Source organism: Micromesistius poutassou (genome assembly GCF_964030765.1).
Source record: "Micromesistius poutassou genome assembly, contig: SCAFFOLD_5752, whole genome shotgun sequence".
Taxonomy (NCBI): Eukaryota; Metazoa; Chordata; class Actinopteri; order Gadiformes; family Gadidae; genus Micromesistius; species Micromesistius poutassou.
This window is the reverse complement of record NW_028179663.1, coordinates 800-14,290: the sequence shown is the minus strand read 5'-3', so window position 1 is coordinate 14,290 and position 13,491 is coordinate 800. Positions and strand designations below refer to the sequence as shown.

The window sequence follows — 13,491 nt, the reverse complement described above, 5'->3', positions numbered from 1 at the left end:
GTAGACTACCTACCCTACAGGTAGACTACCTACCCTACAGGTAGTCTACCTACCCTACAGGTAGACTACCTACCCTACAGGTAGTCTACCTACCCTACAGGTAGACTACAGACTACCCTACAGGTAGACTACCTACCCTACGGGTAGACTACAGACTACCCTACAGGTAGACTACAGACTACCCTACAGGTAGACTACCTACCCTACAGGTAGACTACCTACCCTACAGGTAGACTACAGACTACCCTACAGGTAGACTACCTACCCTACAGGTAGTCTACCTACCCTACAGGTAGACTACCTACCCTACAGGTAGACTACAGACTACCCTACAGGTAGACTACAGACTACCCTACAGGTAGACTACCTACCCTACAGGTAGACTACAGACTACCTACCCTACAGGTAGACTACAGACTACCCTACAGGTAGACTACAGACTAGCCTACAGGTAGACTACCTACCCTACAGGTAGACTACAGACTACCCTACAGGTAGACTACCTACCCTACAGGTAGACTACCTACCCTACAGGTAGACTACCTACCCTACCGGTAGTCTACCTGTAGACACAACTAGAGCACGATACCCTCACCTCCACCTGCTCCTTAAGGCCCCCATCTTCTGACGAGGTTTGAAGCTCATTGGTCATAACAAGCCATTTAAGAAAACCGACCCACTAGTGACATCCCAAGCTGTAGGGTCCCCCCCCCCCCCACCCCCCACCCCCCACCCCCCAGGTGTAGGAGGGCCAGATCCCAGAACAACCTGGTGGACAGGACGTTGGAACGGCCTGAACGAACGAGCCTCGCTCACAGCTGGTGGCGGACAGGGCCCCTTCAATGACGTCCATCCCCGTGACCTACCCCTCCTAAAGGTAAGGTACTGCCATCATCCCAGATCGGACATTCAGGGGGAAAAAAGAAAAAGAGTGAATTTGTAATCGACAATAACAACAACAACAACAACAACAACAACCGGTCCCTTTATCCTCAACCTAACATCGACACAACAACACAACACAACACACGTCCCAGAGGCTCGAGGGCAGCCGGTAGGGGTGGAGGGGGGGGGGAGGGACTCGAACCGGGGACCACTGACCGTCGACGCAGGCGGGCCGGGCGCGCGTTGTCCCGGCGATCTGACCCCGACGGCAGGCGCAGCGCGCGGTCTGCCGCGCGACGGTCCGCAGGGGAACGCTGCTGTCCCTGTTCAGCAGGACCACCTCACAGGTGCCCACCGCCAACTGACCTGAGGTGGGGGGGGGGGGAGAGGGGGGAGAGGGGGGAGAGAGAGAGAGGGGAGGGAGGGGAGAGGGGAGAAGGGAGACAAAGGGCATGGCTCTCATCATTAATGAGACCTGACACAGAGGCGGTGCACCGCGTTATGAACTGTGTGTTGTTTGTCTGGTGTGTGTGCGCACGGATGTGTGCACGTACACACACACACACACACACACGCGCGCAGACACACGTGTGCGTGCATACATGTAGACACACGCATGTATGTGCAGACACAAGCACACACGCACATATATGTAGACACAATCATATACAGCCGCATACGCAGATAAGACAGACGCATGTACGTGCAGACAAGTCACACACACATACATTAATAGAGACACAGACGCACGTACATGTAGACACACACATAGATATATACAGACACACACACACATTATGAGAACACACGTACGCATACTTCCACACACACATACATATATACAGACACACACACACACACATTATGAGAACACACGTACGCATACTTCCACACACACACACACGCGCGCAACTAGAGCCCGCCGTGGCTGGACCAATGGTCGTGAAGATAAAATGCCAGGAAATTGTGGGTAATCCTAAGGGCATCGTGGTGCAGAGACATTTTCAGAGTGAGTTAGCGCAGGGTAAATAGACACAAGGCTTTTAAAGAACTTTACGACCCCACAGCGTCTAGCCAGGCGGTCTGCTGTTCCAACGTTGCTTTCAAATGCCAATTTAATTATTCACAGGTTCACAAACCGTGGGTTAGCCGGGGCTAAAGAGCCGGAGACCCCCGGGCTCTGAGGCTTTTTATGTTTGCAACGTGCGCAAGTGTTTTAATAGAATTTCAGTTTTATGCAGGGGATGTCGGTTTCGTTCATCATCATCTCAGGTTCTGTTTGGTGAAATAATGGAGTGGATGAGCGCGAGCTAGATCACTGCTCTGTTCACATAAACAGACAGGGGCGTTTGGGAATGTCGTTATTTATGAATACTCTCACTTCACGCATCGACAGTTTTACAACGGCACTGTTGGCGCAATGAAATAACGGCGAGCAGGCCGCAGAGGCAACAAGACTGTTGCAGTCATATTCATTTTCACAGAAACATACAGTATGTGAACTGCGTTGCAAATGTCAGGCTTTATTACGTTTCCATGGACCTGTGCGCACGAATAAAAAAAGACGGCAACAGGAACAAGGATGACGTAACCGTAAATGAAGAGCTCTGCCTGTCTTTTAATAGACAGGAGGGCTTTTTGCCTCCGTAGGACATCACGACCGACCAAGGGTTTGACATCAGAGGAACGAATCCAAGTGTTTTGGATGTTGGGGCTGGGTGATATACGACCGGAAGATAGAAACAATGGAAAGATATATCTTACTATATGCACATGAATTACCATATGTATGAAATACCAAAAAGCACTCCAAACTGTCCACCAGAAGGTCATTACGTTAACGTATATGGTAATCCAAAATCCCATCAGAATGACTTTCTCCTTTTCTTCGCCGTTTTCCAAACTTCGAAGGGCATATTTTCGAATCATCTTTCATTTCGAGCGGGAAATTGCGCTTCGCGAAATGTCAATACCTTCTCCAGGAACGACTTTAACGATACTACGCAGAAACGATAAAAAACGATAACGCGAGTTATGGCCCGACGCTACTCTTGAGGAGGGATCCGGGGCGTAAATCCTGTCCTTCTCTGGAAGTCCCCAGCAGAGGTCTTTGCAGGGTCTCGTAGACGAGACGACCTCGTCAGGAGGACGTTGGTTCCGTCTTCCTAACTTTGATCCAAACGGCCGTTTAAAGTAACGCGCGTCCAAGCGATTCCACGGCGGCCTCCGCGATAAGGCTTATCTCGGGCGACGACATGAACGCACACAAAAAAAACGCTCTGACGGCCGAAGCGTTGGTGTGGTGTTATTGAATTATTAAATTATTACCATTATTAAAAACAGAGTTAATCCGTTGATTAACTGCCTACTGATTGACCTTAATGTTATCCATATTTAGGGTTGAATGAAAAGTAACCCTCCATATATTGGACAATTTATCAATAATTAAAATTCAGCGGGGGACGTTAACAGATGATGAAGATGATACAGAACTATAACATTATCTCTACTTCACTGAATTAAGCATTAACAGCTAATGGCTCAGACAAAGCAGTCACATAAACCGTGATACATATCTTCCATTGATAAGCATAATGTTTGATATATCTTCATGTTGTGCAAAATTGACTATGAAGGCTTCCGAATCATTTTGGGCAATACATTTCCTTTCTCTGTTATCAGGGCAAAAACCACATCAACACAGACACTCATAAATCACTCAGAGGCCTGAGTGATTTCACTCTCAAGGCTAAATACAGATTAATACTAACTAAATACAGATTATTAATGATGAATACAGACTAAATACAGATGATTACTAACTAAATACAGACAAATACAGATGATTACAGAAGAATACAGATGAATACAGACTAAATACAGATGACTACTAACTAAATACAGATGATTACTAACTAAATACAGATGATACTAACTAAATACAGATAACTACACACTAAAGACAGATAACTACAGACTAAATACATAACATACTAGATACAGAATGATACAGACTTGATACAGATGAATACAGACTTAATACTGATGAATACAGACTAAATACTGATGAATATAGATGAATACAGACTTTAATGCACATGAACACAGATGTAGTGAATACATTAGACAGTTGAATACAGACGTGATACAGATGAATACGGACTTGGTACAGATGAATTCAGACTTGGTACAGTAGAATTCAGACTCGATACAGTTGAACACAGACCTAATACAGTAGAATACAGATTCAAGACGGATGAATACAGAATACAGATCAAAAAACCTCTGATGTTATCGTAGCAGCACCCAACCAGCTACCGCCCCCCCCGCCCTCCCCTCACTCCCCCTCACTCCCCCTCACCCCATGGCTCCATCGCGGCTCCATCACAGCCCCCCCGGTCCAGTATCCAGATCAGAGAGCCCCTCCCCTCCCCTCCACCCTCCCCTCCACCCTCCCCTCCACCCTCCCTCCAGCCAGCAGAGCAGCCAGCCGGCTGTAGGAGAGCTGCAGGAGGAGGCTGCTGCAGAGGGAGAGGGAGGAGGTGGAGGAGGAGGTGGGGGTGGGGGTGGGGGTGGGGGTGGGGGTGGGGGTGGCTGTGGGGCGCAGTGGCAGAGATCTGTTTTATGTATGCATTTGTTTAGCGGGGAGGGGGGGGGGGGGGTGCGGGCAGGGGGGAGCCCGGTCATGAAGTGCGGCTTGATTTTTGTGGCATGGAGCCTCATGGCCTGGCGCCGTGTCACATGATCAAACTTGTGTGTTTGTTTGTGTGTGTGTGTGCGTGTGCATCTGTGTGTGTGTGCATCTGTATTTGTGCGTGCGTGACTGCGTGTATATCTGTGTGTGCATGTGTTTGTGTAGGTGCATGTGCGTGCGCGTGTGCGTGTGTGCGTGTGTGTGTGCGTGTGTGTGCATATGTTTGTGTAGGTGAATGTGCGTGTGTGTGTGTGTGCGTGTGTGGCGACCGGGTCGATGTCATGTTTTCTCAGACTGTGGTCGCCGCCGGGCGTGGTGCAGGGGGGGGGGGGGGGGCGGAGGAGAGGAGGGCGGAGGAGAGGAGGGTGATGGAGAGGACCGGGAGATGAGTGACAGGAAAACGACCTTATCGCTAAATCACACGTCGGCAGAGGACACCGGCTACAGTCATCTGAGGGACTCATTAAGACACACACACACACACACACACACACACACACGCCTCCTACCAGATGACCACACAGCCAACAGACGGACGACATCTCACGTGCACAACTTTACGTGTTAGTTGACCCAGCACAGATGCTTCCGGCGGCGAGAGAGAGAGTATATTGGACCACCGATTCATTCAAGACTCGTGCAGCAGATCACTCAGTGATTTAATATGTGTGAGACGCGTGGTAGCATAACAAGTACTTGTAACATTTGAACATTGCTATGCGTCGATAGTATAAAACCCATCCAACGCACCGTGTCTCAATCTGCATTCACCGTCCCTCCCTAGAACCAGGGTCTGGGGTCTGGGAAGCGAAAAAAGACGAGGGACTCAAGTTTTGAGGAGCAGTAATTGGACTGGAGCTAAAAAAGTTACGTCTGCAGGCCTCTCTCCCTCCCAAAGTGGACCGGTGTGTGCAGTGAGTGTGCAGAACACCACCACCACCACCACCACCACCACCACCACCGGGACCCGGGCCGTACTTAGAAACCAAGCAGCCCGCATCACCCACTCCCACGCCAATCCAACAGTCCTGACCAATCACATATCCCCGCTCCTCCTACGCGGCGTCCCGCCCCCTTGTTTCTACGAGCACATGTATGCCTCACATGGCAGAGGCAGAGGTGAGCCACGCGCGCACGCTGCTGGAGCTCGTTGTCGTTTCCCCACAGTCACGGCCACACACACACACACACACACACACACACACACCGGCGCTTGTTTGAACGCTGCTGCTAATCACACGACTTGTGCAAACGGACAGAGAGCGATTACATAAGCCACCCCCCGCTGACTCATCAGGTCTGTGTGCGTGCTCTTGGCCCGGGCTCCGTGACCGGGACGGTGCTGTCCAGGTCCATTAAGAGTCGCTCCTGCAGAACTCACCGGCACACACACAGACTCACACAGAAACAAATGAAATCCACTACGAATGTACTTGAAGTGATGAAAATCGATCAGGGTTTTTTTTCTTTAACGCTCGTTTCACAACAGTCGCGCTGTTCTCGCACAACTCACTGAAACCGCTCTCCCGGAAAAACAAAATCGAATCTCTTAGAGATGTACTTTTGGTGATGAGAATGTATGCTTCCACACGTTACGTCGCCCGTCTCGCTGCGGAGCACGCAGGATTCTGCGTTGGCACGGAGACGTTATTAGGACAAGACTCAAACGTCTTCCACGCGGGAATCTTCCTATCGGACTCTTGGCTGGCGGAATGAGTTCAACGACGCACCAATAACGCACCGACTACCGGAACGATGTCGTCAACACGCTAGGTGATCACGTAAAAAAAGTTGAGATTCGGGAACTTTATTGTCCATCGACGGTGAACATTTTTTTGTGTTTAACGGGGGGGTTCACAATAAAGACTACTCATAACTATTTACAACAACCCGCTGAGACCGAAAGGGCAATGAGACAGTGACGTTTGTGGCCATCGTCATTTACTTTTGAGACGGCCCAACCAATAAACGGAGACCACCTGCCAAAACCTCCGCCCTGGAGATCACAGACCCTCACGCCACAGTCTGGATGGAGAACGCTTGGGAGGTTTGAGGACGTCCACCATTAAACCAATTCCCACCCGTGGCCATTGGACAGTCCTTCCAATGACATTTAGGGGATTTTATCCAAAGCCATTACAACCATCCATGCACACATTCACACACCGACGGCGGAGTCGACCACGCAGGGCGACAGCCGGCAGGTCAGGAGCAGTCAGGGTGAGGGCGTCTCGCTCAGGGACACCTCGGCACTCAGCCAGGAGGAGCCGGGGATCGAACTAGCAACCATCCGGTACCAGTCAACCCGCTGTACTTCCTGAGCTACTGTCGCCCCCCCCCCCCCCCCCCCCCCTCCTCCTCCCACCCCTCGCCCTCACCCTCCTCTCCGTAAGCCCCAGAGAAACACCACACCTCATCCCATTACGATCATTAATTCCCCCTCATTTCGCCGCTGCGTTTGTGTCACACCGCGGGTGGGGGGGGGGGAGTCTCCTAGCGGTCGGCACTGAGGAGCCATATGCTGGAGAACAGACAGCCCCGGCCCGGCGCATCTCATTAATACCGTGGCTGCAGTGCCGGTCGTGAATGGCTCACGGCACGTAGCGCGGGAGCAGATGCTCCGCTGACCTCGCCGCAGTCGCCGTCAACACGGCTGTGATCCGATGTTCTGGCTACAAGGAGGTCAGCGCCGGCAGCTCTGCCGCGCTGTGGCGGCCCGCTGGTACGGAAACACGCGTGCACGCTGGTACACGTGCACGCTGGTACACGTGCACGCGCACGCTGGTACACGTGCACGCTGGTGCACGCACACTGGTACACGTGCACGCTGGTGCACGCACGCTGGTACGCTGGTCTAGCGCATGTCGGGGGTTTCCTAAAGGCTGTGTGTGTTTGAATTAGAGGCGTTATCGGCCATTGGGTTTGTGTTACTGTGCGCTGCTGCTGCTGCTGCTGCTGCTGCCTCGGCCTTGGCTTGTTAGGAGCGTAACGTTTTCGCATTGATGTCTCATTGATGTCTCATTGATGTCTCATTGATGTCTCATTGGCATCTTTTGTGGATACCTCTCATCTCATATCTGCAAGACGTGAAGAGCCTTTGTCAGCGAGAGCGAGAGAACTGAGACAAGTAGAAGGTTAAACTGAGATGGAACGAAGAAGATCAGTTATGGTTTTTGATTCAACTCGTCAATTCATCTTAATTCGATTATTTTTGGTTCTATAACAAGCCGACTGCAGAGAACATTCAAATCGTATTCCTATAATGAGCTTTTTTTTTAACGACCTCATACTTGACATTAAAGATGCTTGATAACAGAAGTACGATACACAGAGTCAACTCAATCCCCCCCAAACAGAGAATGCACCAACCCCACTATGATCAAACCAACACTTCAGACATCGCTCAAGACAAACCAACCATGTCATCACTGAGCTAAACCGTTGCAGGGAACCTGCTGTTCTCCAGCATGGAGACTAGTACAATGTATTTTTAGCATGATGTGGTTCTACATGTGATGTAATGTATGTATATTTTGCTAATTATACTGTTTTTAATTGTTATGTTATCCCGGCCCAGAGACGACAGATGTAAATAAGCTATACAGTTCCCCCTAGCCCACGGGGAATGTGATGCATGGCCTCAGTTATAGAAACGTATAAACAAGAATAAACTAAGAAAGTACCCCAAGCATGAACCGTCTCATTTATTTTAAGTGTCATCACACGAGGAGGGCACAGAGGAGTCCAGCGTCGCCCCGGGGCTGTGCTACTAGAGGTGTACCGATGCACAAGTCACGATTCGGTACGTGCCTTAGTGTTTTAAGTCACGGTTCGGTGTGTTTTTCCGTACAGCAGTTTTATTTTATTTTATTTTTATTAAACTTATTTTTTGGAATTGAATTAGATTGTATCTAACAAATCCCTACCACACATGAAAAGACATGAAATACAACTGAGGATAAAAACACAATAAAGTCCAGGACTTATTTCCATTGTTGGTCCTCAACACAAAACATCAGGACAAGACAACGCAAGACACACACAGAGTGTGTGTGTGTGATCATCAATAAAAACATTTTTCTTAAAAAAAATCGGCACGGTTCTAATCGAACCGTTAGAACCAAACCGAGAAATGTACGAATACGTGTATCGTTCCACCCCTGTACTGTCAGGCCCTGCTCCTCGCCGCTGAACCCCTTGTGCACACAGCACACAAGGATCCGGATCGAAAGGAAACAAGCAGGCGTCTGTGTGCAATACCGCAGCCTCCATCACGCATGGCCGGGCGCGCTCGTGCGCCAGGAGAGACGCCACTGTCAGGGGCAAACGGGACGCACAAATGCGGGGCCCGGGAAAGGCTTGTTACGACATTCACACCGCGCTGAACGTGGTCAAAGAAAATCTTTTTAAGCCCAGCGCTTCCCTACAGAGAGAACAACAATAGTGAGGCAAGAGAGAGAGCAGCTGTATCGCGGGGGTCAGGTCACCGCTGGCTGAACACACTTCCTATTCACACCACCACGCCAGGAAAAGGATCGCCTTTCTTCTGCTGCCAAATTTAACAAGCCGGAGAAGAACAGAAAATATATTCTGTTTTTTTTTGTTTTTTTTGTAAATGGTAAACATGGCCTAGTTGTCCCGGGCACCAGACAGAAGTACACACCAGCAAGGCTTCAGACGATTGTCTTCACAGCCAAGGTCGTAATCAAAGCTGGAGCACAGGGCGCCCGCCGAGAACTGTGTGCGCTCTAAATGGCTTATTACCTCCTCCCAGACCCAGAACAGATCCCCAGCTGCTCAGAACACTCGAGCGTTGGACAGAGTGGTGCTCCAACGAGACCCGGAGGAGGAGGAGGAGGAGGAGGAGGAGGAGGAGGCATGGATGTGATCAGGATTTTGACCCGCCACGCTTTGTATCTCCCAACTAACCTATCAAGGAGAGAATGCGAGGTTGCTTGACCTGAAGAACTGGAGCCACACTGTAATGTACTCACACTAGGCCTGGGCGATACTACAATGAATGATCGTATCGTGATAGACTTTTGATCAATATCACTATCAAACAACATGTTCAATATATACCGATAAGAGACTGGACCACCGAATCTAGCAGCTGGGTTTGTTACACAAACACGGTTCCATACTTATTTACAATATTTGAGTGTTTTTCATTGTCGTATCGACATTGGAGTATTTATCAATGAAGAACAGTGGAAGGTCGTATTAAGTGTTAACCAGTTATATCGTGATATGTCTTTCAGCCGTATCGCCCAGGCCTAACTCACACACACACTAAACTAGATCTCTGCCATGTTGGAAACATTTCTGCAGTCTGACGGTTCTTCTGAGCTCATCTCTTCCACACTTCCAAGCTCCGCCACGGACCGTGCACTCGGATTAATGAGGAACCGCTATCTCAAACAGTGTCTGGATTGCACACGGTAACCACTCAACAACCGAATGCATATTTCAGGCACTTTGCTTTGACTGCAAGAAAATTAAACAGCTCTTTGTTACCGAATATCAACAGCTCCTTCACCGAAGGTCCTTGAGTTCTGTGTTACAGGATCCCAACCACCTACCGCTCCATATGATGTGGATCTATCCATCTATCTATAGATGGACGTTAGGGATATCTGTATCTAGATATAGAAAGAGGCATCTCTGAAGAGAGCAAGAGAGAGAGAGAGAGAGAGAGAGAGAGAGAGAGCAAGAGCGAGACTTGGCTATCTTTCGTATTTTTTTTATATTTCATGAGGGAGAGAAAAGTGTCCTCCTGCGATTGGCTGCTATCTCACCCATTGTCCCTCGATGATCGCGTGTGACACACTGACAACTACTGTTTTTTCTCAAGTATGGATTGGGACCCGAGGCAGGGCTCCAATCACAAGGACATTTACGGTGGAAGTGGGTGATTTCCTGGTTGTTAAGTATGTTGTAGCAATCCAGGTAGATTCAAATAAATGGTTTAATGACCTGGGAGATTGATGAGAGGGGAGGTGAAGTGTGGGATGTGTCCCAAAGTGTGCCAGTAGATGTCAGCCTGATATTTCATTAGTTATTCTCTGCTTTTTGTGGCATTTTCATCAGAAAAAAACATCACATTTTTCGTCCCATGGCACTGCATGCAAAAACTGTGTTGACAGCTTCATGACACATTTTATGTTTTCTGCAATATTGGCCCATGGCAGCTAATGCATATCCCTATCAGCCAAGACATTTTACATTAGTGAATCCCTACCTGGCCCCTACTGCCACGACGGGCGGAGATAAGCTAAAATTGTCCCTTTTTAATCCCAGAAGGAATATTCCGGGAACATTAGCAGCAGCACTACGAACACGGAGCGGGCTACTCCACGCGGAAGGCCCGGACCAGATGTCCAGGTGGTGCACCCGTGGGAACTCCTGGTGGGGGATCAGACGGGCCTGACAACGTACAACCAGCCTAAAAGCTGTTTTTGCACTAATAGCGAGAGTCGTGTCATAATAGTGAGTCTGTACATCGCCTCCCTGGGCGACTGGCCTGCACGCCCACCTGTTCAACCCACGCCTCCGCCGCCGGCCGTAGATCCGGCGGGCTGACAGAAAACAAGCGGCCATGTGGATGTGGCACAAGCCCTCATAGGCTGAATGCCTCCCCATTAAAAATGTAAAAGGATTAGCATCAAAGCAGGGGCTAACGTTAAAGAAGAAGGCATGAAACAGCACTCAAAGTCTTGTTATCGCTGCTGTAATGCGATGTGATGCATCGAGGCAGACAGGGGAGTCTGGTTCCCAGGTAAAAGGTTCTGGGCTCCAAGCCCAATGTGCACACTCTGCCTGTGGGTAGGGCTATGCCCCCCCCCCCCCCCCCCCCCCAGCGAGAGGTCTCTCTGTACCCTTACCTGCTCCTGACACGCATCCACATACACTGCAACTCGCAGTTGGATGAAAGCGTCTGCTGAGAAAAAAGCCTTGGATTTTCGACGGATATTAGGGCCCGGAAAATATCGCTGGTGGTCGACCAACCCGGGATTTGATTGGGGCGTTGTGGGGGAGGGCCTGGCACTTTCCTGTTACTACTTTAAAGTAGACCAGGCCCCCCCCCCCCCCCCCCCATGGCGCCGTCATCAGCTGGAGACGAAGCCGCCACAACCACAACACACGCACACGCGCGTTGGGAGGAAATGATTGTGGTTTCATTTCTAGATAAACAATGTTGCGTATAACATGGTAACAAGGTACAGCGGCACCATTTTCATTTCATGTTTTTATTTTTCGGGGGGGCGAGTGAATCATATTTATGTCTGCGCGAAGTGTGCATTACGAGAGTGTTCATTATTTTTGATGTAGCGGTCGGGGGCCGGCAGGCATGGCCGGCTGCCAGCTACAGGCTAGTGTTCAGCAACATCTCATGCATTACATCTGGAGTAATTAGACCTAGCATCCTGAATGTCTCTCTCTCTCTCGCTCTCTCTCTCTCTCTGTCTCTTCAGTCTCCATCTCTCTCTCTGTCTCTTCAGCCTCCATCTCTCTCTCTCTCTCTCTGTCTCTTCAGTCTCCATCTCTCTCTCTCTCTTCTCTCTCTCTCTCTCTCTCTCTCAAGAAGCTTGCTTCCCCAAGCTGAACACCTCACTAATGGCCATCTATTCTGATGGCCGATGAAAGAAAGGAATAAATTCTGCTGCTCTCAGGACCCGGGCTAATGACGATGTTGTTGTTGTGGTGGTGGTGGTTGTTGTTGTTGTTGATGTTGTTATAGCTGGTGGCTTCAGAGGCTTTCTGGCTGCAGCAGTACATGAAGGCCTAGTTTATTACCCAGAGACAGAGGGGGACAGGCGCGCCGTGGCTTAAGGATGAGTGTGGCCTTCAGCTAAGTTAATTTAGAAAGCGTTTCTGGCTTTAATGGCTTGAATGGAGGCCTGATTCAGCAGCAGAGCCTTGCTGCACCTGATCGGGGGCCCCAGCCTGCTTCACTGACTTGAAGATATTATACTTTCACTTGCAGATATAGAAGCCAATATTCAGGTGTTTCCTCATTACGCATCGGAATAAAGAGGTGGAAGGCTGTGGAACCCTCCGTGACAATAAAAGAAAGGCTCGAATCGTTTTCGGTTTCATTCAACGAGGTTCACTTCGGCTCAACACGCGGCGCGTCCATGACAGCACGTTTTAACGAGAGCCGACACACATTTCAACGGCACAACACACATTACGGTAAGACAACACACACACGTCAACAGCACAACACACATTTCAACAAGACAGCACACATTTCAAAGAGACAACACACATCTCAACACACATGTTCACACATGACAGCACAACACACATTTCAACAAGACAGCACACAGTCAGTCTCACAGCACAAGCTGCACAACACACATCACAACAAGACGACAACACACATCACGGCAGCACAACACGCATTACACCGAGACAACACACCAACAAGAGTGCCAACGAGACGACACACGTTTCACCGAGGCACCACACATTACCCAGCCCCAGAGGCCCACCGTGAGGAGCAGGTCGGCGGACTCACCCTCTCGGAGGAGGTGCGAATAGATGACCAGCAGGACGAGGAGGCAGCAGAGGGACGCTGCGCCTCCACCCGCGGAGAACGTCTTCACCCCGGACTGCATCCTCCGTCTTCCTCCCCGGACTTCTCAGAAAAAACCTCCCAACTTCCGCGGCTCTACTTCAGATAGCACGCAGGTCGACCCGGGAGACGGGGGTGGTTTGGTTAATCCACGGTTGTTTCCATGCCCGGCCGCTAGCATCCATTTTGGCGACTAATAAAGGGGGAGCGGGGGGGGGCCTGGTTGGTGGGCTTGGACCGCTGATCCTCGCGGTCTTCTCCTCGCGGTCTGCGCGACGCGGAGCCCGCTCAACTTGTTAGTCAGTTCAACCCGATTCAGTTAACTGCCTTC

The 13,491-nt window shown here is 50.0% G+C and overlaps 1 protein-coding gene across 1 annotated transcript; it reads right to left on the bottom strand.

Moving 5' to 3' along the window:
* Positions 1 to 992: 992 nt before the first annotated feature.
* Positions 993 to 13,203, bottom strand: LOC311372620 (chemokine-like protein TAFA-5; the record flags this gene model as incomplete). Its single annotated transcript, XM_084489600.1, has 3 exons — positions 993 to 997; positions 1,102 to 1,251; positions 13,104 to 13,203. The coding sequence occupies 3 exons, from the start codon at positions 13,201 to 13,203 to the stop codon at positions 993 to 995; spliced, it is 255 nt and encodes an 84-aa protein (XP_084345726.1).
* Between the last annotated feature and the right edge of the window lie 288 nt (positions 13,204 to 13,491).